This window comes from Palaemon carinicauda, unplaced genomic scaffold (assembly GCF_036898095.1).
Source record: "Palaemon carinicauda isolate YSFRI2023 unplaced genomic scaffold, ASM3689809v2 scaffold481, whole genome shotgun sequence".
Taxonomy (NCBI): Eukaryota; Metazoa; Arthropoda; class Malacostraca; order Decapoda; family Palaemonidae; genus Palaemon; species Palaemon carinicauda.
In genome coordinates, this window is record NW_027171741.1 from 92,068 (window position 1) to 112,958 (window position 20,891).

Consider the following 20,891-nt stretch of genomic DNA (forward strand, 5'->3'; position numbering starts at 1 on the left):
ATCCTAATGTTCATGTTACCCTGCATAGACTGTGACGGCTAAAAGCAACACATTCTAAGGAAATCCAAGGGGCTATGACGAGCTCTAAGGTAGGGTGGTGAGTCAGTGCCGTTCAGGAACTCGGATATAGGTGGTACCATAAATCTGGAGGGCATAGACGTCCTCCCTCTGGGGGACCTAGATTTTACTCCCAGGTACTAGAATTCCCATTCAACGGATTCGTTCGTTTGAAAGAGATTGCCTTGGTTAGCTTAGACAAGGTACCGAAGGTAACGGTATTATTTCCTAAAGGGCAGGCCCGATCTGTCTGGACCAGGATGTTGTCAGCCTGGGGGGTACGATAATTCCAGGCTCTGCCCTTCCAGTTCGACCTACACGTTTGTTGGTCTGATCGGGTCAGTTGTGGGAAGTACGTTCTGTCTGAGACCTCTATCAGACAGGAATTGATAGTCGGTTTCCCACTCGTCATCACAGCCTTCCTCTGGTTCGACGATTTTGTATCTGACCCCCCATCATCAGGTGGTCTACCTCACTGATTCCCCAGGTACACAGTCCAACTCCGTTGGGATGTTTTGCCTGCATGCAGCCCTAGATCCGAACCCTCAGGCTCCTTTCATGGACACCAGAGAGGAAGCTACAGGAGTAGAAGACAGTCCCGACATCAAGGCGGACCTAGGAAAAAGGGGGCTCGGAGAAGGGAAGGACCTAGATTCACTCCCTCACAACGCGGTGGTCCTGGTAGAGGGAAGACTTTACCACTTTCGTGACCATTGGACTCGGTCTGTGGGATCATAGCATAGTCTCTAACGGTTTGAGATGAAAATGGCCTCAAGGTCCTCCTCCTCCACCAGTGACCTTCTCCCAGAAATACACTCCCGTCCTGAAAGAGTACACCACAGGGTTACTCAAGAAAAAGCAATCAAACGACTATCTCTTAGGTATGGACCTTACTTCCCCGTGGGACCGTCACCACCTCTGTCGATCTTACCGACCGCTATTAGCTTGCGCCTATAGCTCGAAACTTCTCTTCTTATCTGGGTTTCCACCTAAGCAGGAAAGCCTTTGTGTTCAAGACATGCCCTTCGGCCTCAACATTGATCCCAGGATATTCACGAAACTGGGAGAGGCAGTGTTAGAACAACTCAGTAACCAAGAGATACAGATCATTACTTATCTGGCCGGTTGGCTCATTTGGGCCCGGCCGGCCATAGAAGGTAACAGAGCTACGAAGGAATTTCTTCGATCGCTCGACAACCTGTGATTTCGGGTCAATCTCCATAAGTCTCGCCTGCGACCATCAGGCCACTTAGAATGGTTAGCCATTCAGTGGGACCTTTCGAAGCACACGTTGTCTCTCCCTTCCAAAAGTAAGAGGAATAGGTTCCAAGCTCAAGAATTTCTCAAGCACAAACAGGTGTCCAAAGAGCCTAGAAAGTATCCTCGGCCTTTCCCAATTCACTTCAGTAACAGATCTCCTAATAAAAGTCAAACTCAAGACATCAATCGATTTTGGAGAAAGAGAGCTACAGTACCTATAAGAAGACAAGGTCTCGAAGATCCCCTCTGTCGGGAAAATGAGACTACGTCCATGGTCCGAACCGAAGAACCTCTCCAAAGCGGTTCCTCTACAATTCCCACCTCCACAAGTGACATTCCATTCAGCCGTGTCTCTAAGTGGATGGGGGGATTTCTCCGAACATCAGATGTTTCAGGTTCTTGGTCACTAGCCATGAAACAGTCCCATATCAATGTTCTCGAAGCCATGGCAGTGTTCTTGACCCTGAAGAGAGAGACTCCTCCGAGGTCGACCCACATCAGAGTAGTGTCAGACAGCACAGACGAGGTACACTACGGAAACAGGGGAGGATCCAAGTCACCCAACCTGAATCAGATCCTGGTCACTTTCTTCGCCTGGGCAACAGAAAAGAACTGGTTCCTGTCAGCACCTCACCTAGCGGGAGGCCAGGATGTGAGAACGGGCTCACTATCCAGGACGAGTTCCCTGGAGTCAGAATTTCACTCCGGTGGATACTCAGGTTCGTTCCAGGCATCCAGGTAGATCTATTCACATCTCAGATCAATCACAAACTTCCTTGCTATGTGACCCCAATCCTGGACCCTCGGGCTCATGCCATGGACGCATTACCCCGGGATTGGAATCATTAGAGGAAAATTTCCCTATCTCTCCCAGTGAATCTTCTAAAAACTTTAACACCGACTGCGCTCCTTCCGGGGTGCAGTGGTTTTAGTACCACCTCACTGCCCAAGAACAGTTGGTTTCCTCTCCTCCTCGAGTGGAAACTCCGTCCCATCCGGATTCCGTTCCTCAAACTGACCCGAGTATTTCAAACTCACTGTGTCAGATTACTCAAGGATGTCCAAAACCCTAACTTTGTGGACTACAGGAAGTTGGCAGCTCGTAGAGACTCGAACATTGAACCGGAAAACGATTTCTTACTCGAATCAGTCAAAAGGGACTCGACAATTCGCCAATATGATTCGGCCGTTAACCCCCAAAATAGGTGGTCCCCTTGGAAAGTTATTCCTCTTCTCCAAGATATTTTTCTATGTCCGGTCACCACTCTCAGGGCCTTTTTAGCCACGACTGCTACCCGATCGTCTGGCCCCTTGTTTATCAGGGAACAAGGAGGTACCATTCCCATACGTGGTATTAGGCTATAGATCCTATACTTCGTTTGACAAGCCAATCCGGGATCATTTCCCCCAGAAGATGGACTTTGATGACCTTATAAAGTTCACGGGTTGGGAATCTCCTATGGTCTTCAAACGCCACTATCTAATGAACTTACAGGCTCTTAAATACCCAACAGTTGCAGCTGGGAGCCGTATCTCTCCCCAGTGATCTTTTGTTCTTCCTTTCATCCATCTCTTTTCTTCTCCCTCCTACCCGCCACTCGCACCACGACGCCGCTTCCTTGGTGGTTCGTTAGCCCTAAGTTTATTACATATTAGGTTATGTTTGTAACTATTATTGATTACCGTTGTTACAGGGTTGGGATATTCTTAGCCATGTCAGTTTTGTAGCATGTTTCCTCTGATACTCGGAGGCTTCCCTGTTATCATGTTTGTTTACCTTAATTATTTATGATTTTCTTTACATGGTGTTGTTTCTCTCCCCTCTTTAAATTAGTTATTGTTGGGCTTGGAAGGCATTCTCTGGTACATTTTCACCCAGCGCCACAGATCGACCCAGAAAAGGGATTTTGACGAAGGAAAAATCTATTTCTGGGGAGAGACCTGTGGCGCCCGGTGAAACCCTTCCCCTTTATTTTACACAATCCCACCCTTTCCTTTCCAAGCCATCATGGCCAATACAGAAGGATGTTGTTCAGATGGCGCTCGCGTCGTGGCGTGGGTGGTGTGGCGCTGGTGGTTGGCAAGGGCCTTTGTATCGGCCCATCCCTTTGACGAAGGAATTAACTAAATGGAAGACAACCTGTGAATAGTGGATTTCACGCGCCTTTGCTTTATACACGACACCCTAAAGGTGCTCGCGCGAGGGTTGTAACCTCAGCATTCCATGCTTTTATCTTTCTCTGGTATAATTGGAAGGTTTTATCAGAAAAGGTATATAAGAAGGACTCTTTTCACCGGGCGCCACAGGTCTCTCCCCAGAAATAGATTTTTCCTTCGTCAAAATCCCTTAATTCATAGTTTTCATAAAATACCAAGTTTTTCTATATTAATATTATTAAATGTTGATATTTTCATCTAAGAAATATATTATTAAATATTGGTAATTCATCTAAGAAATATATTAATATTATTAAATGTTGGTATTTTCTTCTAAGAAATATATTAAATATTGGTAATTCATCTAAGAAATATATTAATATTATTAAATGTTGATATTTTCATCTAAGAAATATATTATCAAATATTGGCAATTCATCTAAGAAATATATTATTATTAAATGTTGGTATTTTCATCTACGAAATAGACACAGTAACCGACGTTCAGTATAACATATATATTCTAAGTGTCAATTTTACAACTAACGTTTTTTTCCTAACATACATAGTTATATGCTGGTGAAGAAAAGCTAATATCGAGCCAGGAAGATATCCTCAGATTTGTGAGTCATTAAAATATATATACTTTTAAATTATTGTTGCATACATTTTATACCTTGGATTACTTTTAAGTTAACCCTTTTACCCCCAGGCTATTTGGAAAGTTCCAACCCTTAACCCCCAGGGGGTTATTGTTTTCCCAGCACATTTTGCAGTATATTTTTTTTTTTAAATTGCTCTAACAGCCTTAATTTTTGTCATAGAGAGGTCAGGTTGGTCTCATTCTCTTGGAAAATGCCTGATTTTTTTTCAAAAAATTATCAAAAATATGCAAAAAAAAAAAAAATGTAAATAGCATTTTTTTGCAAGGACATACCGGTACGTCCATGGGGGTAAAGGGATGAGTTTTGAGAAACGTACCTGTACGTCCTTTGGGGGTAAAAGGGTTAATTTCTTTCAAAATACAACTTAAAATTTAAAGACAAAAACGAAGAGTGAAGCCAATTTGATCTTTGCCATGGCTTTAGAAAAAAAGAATTTCTATACTGTAATAGCTAATTGTAAAACAAACAGGCTGATATTCACCTCCGAGGTACATTTTCTTTATACGCAAAGCCCTGTCCACACGATCGAGCATGCCCGACGGGCAAACGGTGATACCAGACCACAATAGTTAGTGAAAATGAGGGTTGATGACGTCAGAAGCGGGAAAACTAAAGACAGGGATCTGGCAACATTGTATGATGCCAGATCCCTGTCTGTGGTTTTCCCGAATCTGACGTCATTAACCCTCATTCTTACCAACTATTGTTGTCTGGTATCACTGTTTGCCTGTCGGACATGCTCGATCGTGTGGACAGGGCTTAAGACTCGAAATGAAGTGTTATCCAGGGCACTTAAACTAAAAGGCAATACTGCAAAATCTTATTAAGGAAAAAAGATAGTTGTACATGTGTTCTCTTGTGACTATGAATGAGGATTACAAACGAAAGGATAGTGTAGAGGGATGTCCTTGGAGTGTCCTATGACTAGAGCCCCATGCGAGGGCATCACTGCTCACGCAAGGTCGTGATTCTGTCGTACTATCAACAAAGAACCTCTGCCGAATCAGGCTAGGGTCTATTTGAGCTAATCCTAATGTAGTGAACTAGTTGTTACTATTCCTAGAACTACTCTTTAACCCTTTAACCCCCAGGCTATTTGGAATTTTCCAACCCTTAACCCCCAGGGGGTTATTTTTTTCCCAGCACATTTTGCAGTATATTTTTTTTTTAAATTGCTCTAACAGCCTTGATTTTTGTCGTAGAGAGGTCAGGTTGGTCTTATTCTCTTGGAAAGTGCCTGAATATTCTCAAAATATTACCAAAAATATGAAAAAAAAAATTTTTATAGCATTTTTTTGCAAGGACGTACCGGTATGTCCATGGGGGTAAAGGGATGGCTTTTGTGCAACATACCAACGTCCATGGGGGTAAAGGGATGGCTCTTGTGAAACGTACCAGTACGTCCTTTGGGGGTAAAAGGGTTAATATGTTCTAAAAGATGTCTCTTATTCTTTACCTAAAAAATAAGAATTCATAAAAAAAAAAGGAATTTTTCTCCAGACAGGAACTGAATCCAATTTAACTGACCCAAATATGTAAGCGTAAGTAAAAAGAGTAAAATGTTATTTTCATTAGTAAAATAAATTTTTGAATATACTTACCCGATGATCATGTAGCTGTCAACTCCGTTGCCCGACAGAAATCTAAGGTCGGGATACGCCAGCGATCGCTATACAGGTGGGGGTGTACACAACAGCGCCATCTGTGAGTAGGTACTCAAGTACTTCTTGTCAACAAGAACTCAATTTTCTCCTCGGTCCACTGGTTCTCTATGGGGAGGAAGGGAGGGTTCTTAAATTCATGATCATCGGGTAAGTATATTCAAAAATTTATTTTACTAATGAAAATAACATTTTTCAATATTAATCTTACCCGATAATCGTGTAGCTGATTCACACCCAGGGTGGTGGGTGAAGACCAGCATACAGTTAACAAAGAAGCTAAGTATCCCGTATTTCATTTTAGCAGTTATTCAAAATAACAAACATAAAATAAATAAGTACCTGGTAAGGAAGTCGACTTGAACTATTACTCTGCCTTTTTTAAGTACGTCTTCCTTACTGAGCCTAGCGGTCCTCTTAGGATGCTGAACGACTCCTAGGTGCTGAAGTATAAAGGGCTGCAACCCATACTAAAGGACCTCATCACAACCTCTAACCTAGGCGCTTCTCAAGAAAGAATTTGACCACCCGCCAAATCAACCAGGATGCGGAAGGCTTCTTAGCCTTCCGTACAACCCAAAAAACAACAATAAAAAGTATTCAAGAGAAAGATTAAAAAGGTTATGGGATTATGGGAATGTAGTGGCTGAGCCCTCACCTACTACTGCACTCGCTGCTACGAATGGTCCCAGGGTGTAGCAGTTCTCGTAAAGAGACTGGACATCTTTGAGATAGAATGATGCGAACACTGACTTGCTTCTCCAATAGGTTGCATCCATAACACTCTGCAGAGAACGGTTCTGTTTGAAGGCCACTGAAGTAGCGACAGCTCTAACTTCATGTGTCCTTACCTTCAGCAAAGCAAGGTCTTCTTCCTTCAGATGAGAATGTGCCTCTCTAATCAGAAGCCTGATGTAGTAAGAAACTGCGTTCTTAGACATCGGTAGAGAAGGCTTCTTGATAGCACACCATAAAGCTTCTGATTGTCCTCGTAATGGCTTTGACCGTCTTAAATAGTACTTAAGAGCTCTTACTGGGCAAAGTACTCTCTCTAGTTCGTTCCCCACCAAGTTGGACAGGCTTGGGATCTCGAACGACTTAGGCCAAGGACGGGAAGGAAGCTCGTTTTTAGCCAAAAAACCGAGCTGCAAGGAACATGTAGCCGTTTCAGATGTAAAACCTATGTTCCTGCTGAAGGCGTGGATCTCACTGAATCTTTTAGCTGTCGCTAAGCAAACGAGGAAAAGAGTTTTTAATGTGAGGTCCTTAAAAGAGGCTGATTGGAGCGGTTCAAATCTTGATGACATTAGGAACCTTAAAACCACGTCTAGGTTCCAGCCTGGTGTGGACAACCGACGTTCCTTTGAGGTCTCAAAAGACCTAAGGAGGTCATGTAGATCTTTGTTGGTGGAAAGATCCAAGCCTCTGTGGCGGAAGACCGCTGACAACATACTCCTGTAACCCTTGATCGTAGGAGCTGATAGGGATCTTACGTTCCTTAGATGTAACAGGAAGTCAGCAATCTGGGTTACAGTGGTACTGGTTGAGGAAACTGCATTCGCCTTGCACCAGCTTCGGAAGACTTCCCATTTAGACTGATAGACTCTGAGAGTGGATGTCCTCCTTGCTCTGGCTGCCTCCTTCGAAAAGCCTCTAGCTCTTGAGAGTCTTTCGATAGTCTGAAGGCAGTCAGACGAAGAGCGTGGAGGTTTGGGTGTACCTTCTTTACGTGAGGTTGACGCAGAAGGTCCACTCTTAGAGGAAGAGTCCTGGGAACGTCCACTAGCCATTGCAGTACCTCGGTGAACCATTCTCTCGCGGGCCAGAGGGGAGCAACCAACGTCAACCGTGTCCCTTCGTGAGAGGCGAACTTCTGAAGTACCCTGTTGACAATCTTGAACGGCGGGAACGCATACAGGTCGAGATGGGACCAATCCAGCAGAAAGGCATCCACGTGAACTGCTGCTGGGTCTGGAATCGGAGAACAATACATCGGGAGCCTCTTGATCATCGAGGTAGCGAATAGATCTATGGTGGGCTGACCCCACAGGGCCCATAGTCTGCTGCAAACATTCTTGTGAAGGGTCCACTCTGTGGGGATGACCTGACCCTTCCGGCTGAGGCGATCTGCCATGACATTCATATCGCCCTGAATGAACCTCGTTACCAGCGAAAGCTTTCGATCTTTTGACCAAATGAGGAGGTCCCTTGCGATCTCGAACAACTTCCTCGAATGAGTCCCTCCTTGCTTGGAGATGTAAGCCAAGGCTGTGGTGTTGTCGGAGTTCACCTCCACCACCTTGTTTAGCTGGAGGGACTTGAAGTTTATCAAGGCCAGATGAACTGCCAACAACTCCTTGCAATTGATGTGAAGTGTCCTTTGCTCCTGATTCCACGTGCCCGAGCATTCCTGTCCGTCCAGTGTCGCACCCCAGCCCGTGTCCGATGCGTCCGAGAAGAGACGGTGGTCGGGGGTCTGAACAGCCAATGGCAGACCTTCCTTGAGAAGAATGCTGTTCTTCCACCACGTTAGCATAGACCTCATCTCTTCGGAAACAGGCACTGAGACCGCCTCTAGCGTCATGTCCTTTCTCCAGTGAGCAGCTAGATGATACTGAAGGGGGCGGAGGTGGAGTCTCCCTAACTCGATGAACTGGGCCAGCGATGATAGTGTCCCTGTTAGACTCATCCACTGCCTGACCGAACATCGGTTCCTTCTCAGCATGCTCTGGATGCATTCTAGGGATTGATTGATCCTTGGGGCCGACGGAAAAGCCCGAAAAGCTCGACTCTGAATCTCCATACCTAGATAGACAATGGTCTGGGATGGGACGAGCTGGGACTTCTCTATATTGACCAGGAGGCCCAATTCCTTGGTCAGATCCATAGTCCATCTGAGATTCTCCAGACAGCGACGACTTGTTGGAGCTCTTAAACGCCAGTCGTCCAAATAGAGGGAGGCTCTGATGTCTGCCAAGTGAAGGAATTTGGCAATATTCCTCATCAGTCTGGTAAACACAAGAGGTGCCGTGCTTAGGCCAAAGCACAGGGCTTGGAACTGGTACACAACCTTTCCAAAGACGAACCTTAGGAAAGGTTGGGAGTCTGGATGAATGGGGACGTGAAAGTACGCGTCTTTCAGGTCTAACGAGACCATCCAGTCCTCCTTCCTGACCGCTGCTAGGACCGACTTCGTCGTCTCCATCGTGAACGTCTGCTTGGTGACAAAAGCATTGAGAGCACTGACGTCCAGCACCGGTCTCCAACCTCCTGTCTTCTTCGCTACCAGGAAGAGACGGTTGTAGAAGCCCGGGGATTGATGATCCCGGACTATGACTACCGCTTCCTTTTGTAGCAAGAGCGACACCTCTTGTTGCAACGCTAGCCTCTTGTCCTTCTCCTTGTAGTTGGGAGAGAGGTTGATGGGAGATGTAGCTAGAGGGGGACTGCGGCAGAACGGAATTCTGTATCCCTCCCTTAGCCACTTCACAGACTGAGCGTCTGCACCTCTGCTCTCCCAAGCTTGCCAGAAGGTCTTGCGTCTGGCTCCCACTGCTGTCTGGAGAGGAAGGCAGTCAGAACTTGCCTTTTGCGGACTTGGAACCCTTCTAGGATTTGCCACGGTGACTGTCGGCACGGGTGCCTCCTCTGCTGGAGGTTCTGCCACGAAAGGGCGGGATGAACCTAGTTGCAGGTGTGTCTACTGCTGCAGGACGGAAGGGTCTAGGCACGGAAGGTAAGGTTTTAGCCTTACGTGCGGAAGATGCCATAAGATCATGGGTATCCTTCTGGATAAGCGAGGCAGCCATCCCCTTGATCAGCTCCTCCGGAAACAGACACTTGGAGAGAGGAGCAAACAACAACTCTGACTTCTGGCAAGGAGTGATACCAGCCGATAAGAAGGAGCAAAGATGTTCTCTCTTCTTAAGCACTCCCGACACGTACGAAGCCGCAAGTTCACCAGACCCATCCCGAATGGCTTTGTCCATGCTAGACATGATCAGCATGGCAGAGTCCTTATCCGAAGGGGAAGTCTTCCTGCTTAAAGCTCCCAAACACCAATCGAGGAAGTTGAAGATCTCGAAGGCACGAAAGACTCCCTTCAACAGATGATCCATGTCAGAAAAGGACCAGCAGATCTTCGATCGTCTCATAGCCAACCTGCGGGGAGAGTCAACCAGACTTGAGAAGTCGCCCTGGGCAGAGGCAGGAACTCCCAAGCCGGGTTCCTCTCCCGTGGCATACCAGACGCTCGACTTGGAAGCAAGCTTGGTAGGCGGAAAGATGAAAGCAGTCTTTCCCAGTTGCTTCTTGGAATGCAACCACTCTCCCATAACCCTCAAAGCTCTCTTAGATGATCGTGCGAGAACAAGCTTGGTGAAGGCAGGAGCAGCAGACTGCATGCCCAGAGCAAACTCGGAGGGAGGAGAGCGAGGGGTTGCAGACACAAACTGCTCTGGATACAAGTCCCTGAACAAGGCAAGGACTTTACGAAAGTCTAAGGAGGGAGGCGTAGACTTGGGCCCTTCAAGGTCGGAGTGCGGTTCATCCAAATGTGCAGCTTCGTCATCTGATACTCCATCATCCAAAGCTGAGTAGGAAGTGGCAAAGGCAGAGCAGAAAGCTGAATGGCTGAATCCGGCAGTACGGGTGCATGCGTAGCTGCTGCGGATCCAACATCATGCCGCTGCTGGTCAGTCTGCGAGCTGGCAACAACAAAAGCAGAGTGCTGGTGCGTGGAAGGGGTTGCCGTGGGTTGCGGAGCATGCTGTATTGGATGCGGAGCATGCCGCATGGGTTGCGGAGCATGCCGCATAGTGTCAGAACCCGGCAGCTCTACAGCACCTTCCCACTGCTGATGCGGTACCTCACGCATGTCAACGGATGGTGCAGCAAGAACATGCGTCTGGCAGGGTGGACTGCGCATCGGTGGTGGAGCTCTCACAGGTGGAGTGTGGGAGCAGGCAGCCGCAGTATCTGCTGAGCGCACAACCTCGGCGGGTTGTAGGTTAACAGGTGCAGTGTCAACCTTCTCAGCATGATACTCTTGCATGAACGCCGCAAGCTGAGACTGCATAGTCTGCAGCATGGACCACTTAGGGTCTACCGTGGTTGGAGCAGCAACAGACGGAGCAGTAGCCTGTTGTGGAACCACTCTACCTCTCTTGGGAGGTGTGCAGTCATCGGAAGACTGCGGCGAGTCCGAACTGACCCAGTGGCTACACCTGGGCCGTTGGACTCGCTCGGAAGGGACCTTACGCTTGAGCGGTCGTGAAACATTGGTCCATCGTTTCCTCCTGGAAACTTCTTCCACAGACGAGGAATGGTAGGGCTCATTCGTCTGTTTGTGGATGGGACGATCTCTGACAGATACGTCCGCAACCACTGAGGATACATCTGTACGCCGATCAAGGCCTGCCGAACCCTTTGGTCCTTCGACATTGCTTCTCCCCTGGGCTTGGGAGCTTGCAAGAGGTCCCGGACTGGGAGGACGACTGGCACGCACAGATGTACCCTCATGCGCAACACTGACACTGACACTTTTCACATCACTAGCACTGATAACACTTCCCAATGCACTTTTCGCTTTCAGCTCTTTGACATCTGCCAAAAGCTGATTACGGTCATTAGCCAATGACTCCACTCTGTCACCGAGAGCCTGAATGGCACGCATCATATCCGCCATGGATGGCTGAGCACTAGTAGCAGGGTCGGGAGTCACCACTACAGGGGAAGGAAAAGGTTGAGGGGCATGGGGAGAGGAAAAATCCACAGAGCGAGAAGAACTCCTCCTGATTCTCTCCTTCTCTAACCTACGTGCATTTTTAAGGAATTCGTTAAAATCGAATTCCGAAAGCCCAGCGCATTCCTCACATCGATCTTCCAATTGACAGGATTTACCCCTACAATTGGAACAAACGGTGTGAGGATCTATGGAGGCCTTCGGAAGACGCCTAGAACAAGCCCTAACGCTACACTGCCTGTACTTAGGGACTTGAGACTGGTCAGACATCTTGAATTGTAGAAGTAGTCAAGGGGGAATTCCAAAATCTAGCAAAGTTCGTTAACAATTAAACCAAATTAATTCCAAAAGCTTGCTAAGCTAATGATAAAGCTTCCTGAATAGCGAAGGCTAAACTCTAGTGAATACATCACCAAATCGTGAACAACAACTCCAGAATCAACAGCGTATCCAAGTAGGTCTTGCCGGCGGCACGACAGAGGAAAAATTGAGTTCTTGTTGACAAGAAGTACTTGAGTACCTACTCACAGATGGCGCTGTTGTGTACACCCCTACCTGTATAGCGATCGCTGGCGTATCCCGACCTTAGATTTCTGTCGGGCAACGGAGTTGACAGCTACATGATCATCGGGTAAGATTAATATTGAAAATTAAATAATACTAATAATAATATAATAAACTATAACTATCATTTATTACTTATTACTCATTTACTAGTAATAAATGATCAACAAAAATAATAAATATATAATACACAATAATAACTAATAGATAATGCAAAATAATAAATGATAATTGATAAGCAATAATCCTATAATAATAACTTATAATAAATAAATATTAATAAATACAAAATAATGAATAAAAATAATACATAAATGAATAAAATAAATAAATAATCAATCAATAAAAATAATACAATAATAAATAAATACAATATAATGAATAATCAATAATCAATGAAAAATAATATAGATAATAAATAAACGCTAAATGCTAATGATAATAATGATAAACAAGTAATTAATAATTATTAATATATAAAAACTAAATGAACATAAAAGTGAATAATAATCATGAATAAAATATAAATAAATAATAAATAAATAGATAAAAAAAATAAAATGAATGATAATATAAATAATGATTGTTAAATAAAAATATATGATCAATAAATGAAAAACTTGAAAGAAAATAAATGAAAAAAAAAATAAAAAATTAATCAATTAATATTTAATGATAAATAAAAGTAATAATAAAAAAAATAAATAGAAACTAGAAAAAATAAACGATTAATACTAATAAATAAAGAATATATATTAATAAATCAATAATAAATATAATAAATAGTTAATGATTAATAAATAAACATAATAAATAATTAATAATAATAGTAAGTGATAATGAATAATAATTTATAGTAAATAGTGAATGATGATGATTAATAATTTATAATAAATAATTATTAACATAACTGATAAATAATGAATACCTATTAAGTAATCGATAACGAATGATTGATAAATAAAATAAAAATAAATAAATAAATACTAAAAATAAATATAGATAAAAAAAATAATGAAAAATAAATTAAAAAATAAGTAATAAATGATAATTAATAACAAATAAAAATTGGAAGTAAATATATAATAAACAACAATAAATATATGATAAAAATAAATAATCAATGATAATAAAAATTATTGAATAATCAACAATAATAAATTAATAATAAATAACAAGTAATAAATATGTAATAAATAATATGTAATAAATAATATGTAATAAATAATATGTAATAAATAATAATACATAAGTAATAGATAATGGTAAATAATTATTATTAGCAAATGGTAAATGAATAATAAATAAATGAATAAATAAATAATAATAATAAATAAGTGAATAATTAATGATAGGGATAAATAAAAAAATTAAATATTAAGATAAATAATTAATTATAATAAAAATAAGAATTATAAATAATGAAAAATAAATAAATAATAATAATAGAAATAATAATAATGTATAAATAAATTATAATAATAAATAAGAAATAATGACAAAAATAATAAATAAATAATAAATAATAGGTAATAAAAATAAATACTAAGAAATAATTAGTAATAACAATAATAATATCAATAATCTAATTTTTAGCTCACCTTTATAAGTATATGTAGTTTGTGTGCAGGCTGCAAAAGGCTCGTCAACCGATGGGAAGTGAAGGATATGAAACCAGTCTCCGGACAACTATGAAATACAACAAAAAAATGCAAATTTCTTAATAAAGATAAATTTTGTTTATGAGTGAACTTAATTACCTGAAACTCCTTAAATGAAACTCAAGCTTGAAACCTGCTTCATATATACGACATACATACATACATATACTAAAGGCACTTCCCCCAATTTTTGGGGGTAGCCGACATCAACAAACGAAACAAAAAAAAAAAAAGGGGACCTCTACTCTCTACGTTCCTCCAGCCTAACCAGGGACTCAACTGAGTTCAGCTGGTACTGCTAGGGTGCCACAGCCCAACCTCCCACATTATCCACCACAGATAAAGCTTCATAATGCTGAATCCCCTACTGCTGCTACCTCCGCGGTCATCTAAGGCACCGGAGGAAGCAGCAGGGCCTACCGGAACTGCGTCACAATCGCTCGCCATTCATTCCTATTTCTAGCACGCTCTCTTGCCTCTCTCACATCTATCCTCTTATCACCCAGAGCTTTCTTCACACCATCCATCCACCCAAACCTTGGCCTTCCTCTTGTACTTCTTTAAAAAGTAAGGCATTATTTTAAGGGCGAAATACCTAAGATATGTTTGCCAAGAAACATAAGGTATCATTGTAGCATTCTTGCACACGTTACTCTTGGCTTCTATCTTATTTTGTTCATTTTTATATATAATCAATCCATCTAGCAAATATTTGTTAGAATTTTGCTTTTTCTCTCACCCGAGAGTTCTTGCAACTATTGGCAACTGACTTATTTCAATGAGTAACACTTCAATTCCTCCATATCATTTATGCTCCTTTTACTTACTGACGCCCGCGGAGGTAGCAGCAGTAGGGGATTCAGCATTATGAAGCTTCATCTGTGGTGGATAATGTGGGAGGTTGGGCTGTGGCACCCTAGCAGTACCAGCTGAACTCGGTTGAGTCCCTTGTCAGGCTGGGAGGAACGTAGAGAGTAGAGGTCCCCTTTTTTTTTGTTTTAGTTTCATTTGTTGATGTCGGCTACCCCCCAAAATTGGGGGAAGTGCCTTGGTATATGTATGTATGTATGTAATTACTGACGCCCATCGGCCGCAGTTATGCTACTAACACTCCATATTCGAAGAAATGTGTGAAAATGTGCCGATAAACTTGTTTTATGTGGAGTTGCCACTTAAGTGATAACTGAGAAGCAAGGTGACTGCAACTTAACTTTATTAAACCTTCACTGAGCTTATATAACGCGATGTGCGACCTAAAACGTAAAAAAAAAATCAAAACTTGAAAAAGCATGAACTAGCATAATAACGCAAGTCGACTGGCCAGAGAGTAATACATTGGATCCCTCTCTCTAGTTACGGCTCATATTTCTTTGCCTACACATACACCAAATAGTCTGGCCTACTCCTTATGCATTCTCGTCTTTCCTCACACACCTGACAACATGACAAATTCGAAGATAATTTGTATTTTTCCTAACCATACAAACCTTAGCTATTTACAAAGGGTTTACTTTTAGCGCAGCTGAAATGACGAGCCAATAGTTTTTAACGAGGGTTAATTACCCCCGCGCTAGTTAGCGGGGGGTGGGGAAGGGTAGCTTGCTACCCCTCCCCCCTCCACACACCGGTGACTTGCTTCACTTCACTTAGAGGTAGGACTTGACTTGGGGGTCAGGGATGGCGGGCACATATGTGTAAATAGCTAAGGTTTGTATGGTTAGGAAAAATACAAATTATCTTCGAATTTGTCATTTGTTCCGTAACCGAAATACAAACCACGCTATTTACAAAGGGTGACTTACCCCTTAGGAAGGGTGGAAAGTCCCCAGCCTTACTGACTTCGGCTTGCCCGGGGGCTCGATCCCTTAGTGAGCAGCACTAGAGAGAGGGAGCCCCTGTACCTCACAGGTTCCTAGCATCGCTAGGAACGAGTGGCCTACATAAGTACTGTAGTGTGAGGAGGAGAGTGTGACTCGTCCTATGAAGTTGACCTTGAGACCTTCAGATAGGAATTCTAGGATAGGACGTTCCCCATACCACCTCGTCAGGGTATGGGAGACGCAACAGTATTAAGCTTAATACTAGGAGCACAAAGAAGCATGGGTTACCTGCAGAGGTCGAGGTCAGCTATGCGAGGACCAGGATGCTGCTTCCCCAAGAGAGGGGAGAATGAAGAAAGAAGTAAGGGTCAGACATACTCTTTCATTCACACAGACTAAGACCGGGTAACAACGCCCTCAACCTACTGCTACTTGTCCAAAAAGGAGCCTGAGGTTAGACCAGCTGTTGTGCAGCCACCACAGGGCCGATAGAGAACGTATCGAGGCTCCTGTGGGTCACGTCTTGCAGGTAGTGGGCTGTGAAGGTCGTTTGACGCTTCCAGACCCCCGCTTGAAGTACCTGCGTCACAGAGAAGTTTCTCTTGAAGGCCAGGGATGTAGCAATACCCCTGACATCGTGGGCCCGAGGGCGACGTGACGGAGGAGGGTCAGGATTCAGGGCATGGTGGATAACCCTTCGAATCCAAGCAGAGATGGTGTTCCTTGTGACCCTCCTCTTTGTCCTGCCTGTGCTCACAAACAAAGCTCGCACATGAGGACGGACTGCAGCCGTTCTCTTCAAGTAGTACCTCAGACACCTCACTGGGCATAGTAGCAGCTGGTCTGGGTCGTTTGTTACAGAACGGAGACTCGCGATCCTGAAAGAGTCGAACCGAGGATCCGGCACTCCAGGATTCTGAGTCTTGGCCACAAACTCAGGGACGAACCTGAACGTTACCTCCCCCCATCCCCTTGAATGGGCGATGTCGTACGAGAGACCATGAAGTTCACTAACTCGCTTGGCCGAGGCCAAGGCGAGTAGGAAAGCCGTCTTCCAAGACAGGTGGCGATCGGAGGCCTGGCGTAATGGCTCGAAGGGAGGTCTCTTGAGAGACCTGAGAACTCGAACCACGTTCCAAGGAGGGGGTCTCACTTCCGACTGGGGGCAGGTAAGCTCATAGCTACGTATGAGTAAAGAGAGTTCTAGCGATGAAGAAATATCCACGCCCTTCAATCTGAAGGCCAAGCTTAAGGCTGAGCGATAGCCTTTCACTGCCGAGACAGAAAGGCGCATTTCTTCTCGCAGATACACAAGGAAGTCCGCTATTGCTGGAATAGTGGCATCGAGTGGAGAGATACCCCTTCCACGACACCAACCACAAAAGACTCTCCACTTCGCTTGGTAGACTCCCTCAGAGGACCTTCGCAGGTGCCGAGACATTCTCTCATCAACCTGTTGCGAAAAGCCTCTCTCCGCGAGGAGACGCTGGATAGTCTCCAGGCGTGAAGCCGAAGCGAGGCTACGGCCCTGTGAGGGACACCGGAGTGGGGTTGTTTGAGAAGCTCGTGTCGTGGAGGAAGCTCCCTTGGGAGTTCCGTCAGGAGTTGCAGAAGGTCCGGAAACCATTCCGCGTGATGCCATAGCGGAGCTACTAGAGTCATGGAACAGTTGACCGATAGTCTGGTCCTGTTGAGCACCCTTCTCATCAGACAGAATGGTGGGAAGGCGTACACGTCGATGTTGTCCCACCGTTGCTGGAAAGCATCTTGCCAGAGTGCCTTGGGGTCCGGGACTGGTGAGCAGTACAGGGGCAGCTTGAAGTTCAAGGCTGTCGCGAACAAGTCCACCGTCGGGGAACCCCACAAAGTCAGGACTTTGTTGGCTATCTGAGGATCCAAAGACCACTCGGTACTCACTATCTGCGAAGCCCTGCTCAGACTGTCGGCGAGCACATTCCTCTTGCCAGGAATGAAGCGAGCTGATAGTGTTATCGAGTGGGTTTCGGTCCACCTCAGAGTCTCTACTGCAAGATGGGATAGCTGTTGCGAAAAAGTGCCTCCCTGCTTGTTGATATAAGCCACTACCGTGGTGTTGTCGCTCATCACCACCACGGAGTGACCCGCCAGGAACCGTTGGAACTGTTGAAGGGCCAGAAAGACGGCCTTCAATTCTAGCAGGTTGATGTGTAGGCACTTTTCTGATTCTGACCAAAGGCCTGAGGCCCTCTGGTTCAGAACGTGCGCCCCCCACCCTTCTTTTGACGCGTCCGAAAACAGAGTCAATTCCGGGGGAAGGACGAGAAGACTCACTCCCTTTCGCAGGTTCTCGTCGGCCAGCCACCACCGCAAGTCCGTCTGTTCCAGAGACCCCATTGGGATCAGAGTGTCCGGGGAATCGGATCCTTGATTCCACCGGGACTTGAGCCGCCATTGAAGGGATCTCATCCTGAGGCGGCTGTTTGGAACCAGACGGGCCAGGGAGGATAGGTGGCCCAAGAGACGCAACCACGATTGGGCGGGGAGTTCTTTTCGCCTGAGGAAAGGTTCCGCCACCCTCCTCAGCCTTGCTATCCGGTCGTCTGATGGAAAGGCTTTGTGGAGATTGGTGTCTATTAGCATGCCTAGATAAACCAGTCGCTGGGACGGCTGCAGAGAGGACTTCTCGAGGTTTACCACGATCCCCAGATCCTGGCAAAGATCTAGAAGCCTGTCTCGGTGTCGAAGAAGGGTCGACTCCGAGTCTGCTAGGATCAGCCAATCGTCTAGGTAACGAAGGAGACGAATGCCGTTCCTGTGCGCCCAAGTCGAAATCAGGGTGAACACTCTGGTGAACACCTGAGGAGCTGTGGAGAGACCGAAACACAGCACCTTGAACTGGTAGATCTTGTTGTCTAGGCAGAATCTCAGGTACTTCCTGGAAGACGGATGGATTGGAATCTGGAAGTACGCATCCTTTAGATCCAGTGTACACATGAAGTCTTGTGGTCTCACCGCAAGTCTGACTGTGTCTGCTGTCTCCATGCTGAACCGGGTTTGTTTGACAAACCTGTTCAGAGCCGAGAGATCGATGACGGGTCTCCAGTCTCCAGTAGCCTTCTTTACAAGAAAGAGTCGACTGAAGAAGCCTGGAGAGCCGTCCACGACCTCCTGGAGAGCACCCTTCTCGAACATGGTCTTGACTTCGGCCTGAAGGGCCAGCCCCTTTGCCGATCCCATGGCATAGGAGCTCAACGACACTGGATTCGCTGTCAGGGGAGGTTGAGATGACGTGAACGGGACGCGATAACCTTGGCCGATCACCGAGATCGTCCAAGCATCGGCCCCGAGATGTTGCCACCTGCGGACGCAACGCTGAAGGCATCCCCCCACAGGTGGACACGCAGGGGGACTGCCACCCCTAGGGCTTGCGGCCGCGGCCGCCACCCCTAGAAGTCTTGCCTCCCCTGGAGGACTTACCACCCCTCTTGACCTTGGCTGGAAAGGGCTGGGGCTTAGACACCACTTTCTTAGCTGCCGGTGCCTGTTTTGGAGCCTTACGAGGCTGTTGCTGCTGTTGTGGCGGGGCTGGAGGCTTATAGGGCCGAGTTGTAAGGGCCCTGTGGAGGAGGGAGTCCGTGCTGGATTTCCTCCACCTCTCAGCTGTTCGCTCCAAGTCTTGAGGCTCAAACAGGCTCTCCCCCAGGAGGGAGGCATGTCGGAGCCTACACACATCTACGGCGGGGACCTTCGGATGGAATCTCTCGGACACAGCATCGCGACGCTTCAACACCGAGTTGGCCCACAGGGTGGTAACCTGGTGCGCCAAGAACTCGATGGAGCGGGTGCCCGAGAGCAAGAAGGTCTCTAGGGCCTTCCTATTGGTCTCCTTGGACAAGTCCTCAGATCGCAATAGGATGCCCAGAGATCCTAACCAGAAGTCCAGCCATTTGTGTTCCATCTACCGGACTCCAGACATGGATGATACTATCTTCGATTGTCTTCTTACCATTACGGCTTAGATACAAGATGATGATAGAAAGGCTTCTTTTGTCTTTGTTGGCAATTTCAATGCTCACCATAAGGAGTGGTTAAATTCTGTTTCTCCTATTGAGAGCTTTGGACTTTGCCTCTGAATCAGGCTGTGAGCAAATCATGAGTGAAGGTACTCAAAGGTCTGGTAACTGCTTGGACCTCATATACACCGACTCCTCTGGCATTATAACAATTAAGGTTGGTTCTCCAGTCGGGACATCTGATCATGCCTTGATTTCATTAGTAGTGAAGACTGAGCAGCCTGTCCCTGATGTATCATACTCATGTAAGATTTATATAAAATCTCAAGCAGACTGGAATGGGATTTTGCAAGATCTTTTGGACTTGAAATGATCACAATTGTATGGTAGTGTTGATCCTGTTGTCCCTTTGAATGAGAATCTAGTCAACATAACTGATAGGCGTATCCCTTCTGGTGTGCTAAGGTACCGGGTGAAGGACAAACCATGGTTCAATAATGATTGTAGACATGCTTACTTGGAGAAGCAAGAGTATTTATGCTGAATTGTGGAAGGAAAATTATCTGTAGTCATATGTTGTCTATGGTTACAACATTTGAAAATTGGTAAATTACTCTCTCTCTCTCTCTCTCTCTCTCTCTCTCTCTCTCTCTCTCTCTCTCTCTCTCTCTCTCTCTCTCTCTCTCTCTCTATATATATATATATATACAGTATACTGTATATACTGTACATACATATATATACATATACTGTATATACATATATATACACATATACTGTATATACATATATATACACATATACTGTATATACATATATATACACATATACTGTATATACATACTGTATATACATACATATATACATATATATATATATATATATATATATATATATATATATATATATATATATATATATATATATATATATATATATATATATATATATATATAGCAGCATCTGTTTCTGTACATATCTGTCATTTAAATTTTCCTTCACTTTCAAGTAATCTCCTGTTTTCCTCATTTTCCATACTTTCTAACCGCAATCATTTAGATCTCAAGCCGAGTAATTGCTTCTCTTATCTTTCTGCTCTCAATTCGCCCTTTTCTTGTCGCAATTCTTCCATTCTTACGTTTTTTTTTATATCATAATTACGAGATTTGCCCAGAGAACAGAAGAGTTCTTTAATAAGCAAACAAGGAAATGTATTCCCTTCACTGTCCAGCAGAATTAAGGAAGATTATCCCGAAGGCTCACGAGAATTGCCGTAATAAAAAGTGAACGAATATTTAGAAACATTGAACA

The 20,891-nt window shown here is 44.6% G+C and overlaps 1 protein-coding gene across 2 annotated transcripts in view; it reads right to left on the reverse strand.

Annotated features, from left to right (window-relative positions):
* Nucleotides 1–20,891, reverse strand: part of LOC137637001 (crustacyanin-A2 subunit-like) — a 46,455-nt gene that overhangs the window by 16,942 nt on the left and 8,622 nt on the right. For both annotated transcript variants that reach the window (XM_068369315.1, XM_068369316.1), the window contains exon 3: nt 13,709–13,796. In XM_068369315.1, coding sequence (XP_068225416.1) covers nt 13,709–13,796 — 88 coding nt within the window. The remainder of the gene's footprint in view (nt 1–13,708; nt 13,797–20,891) is intronic.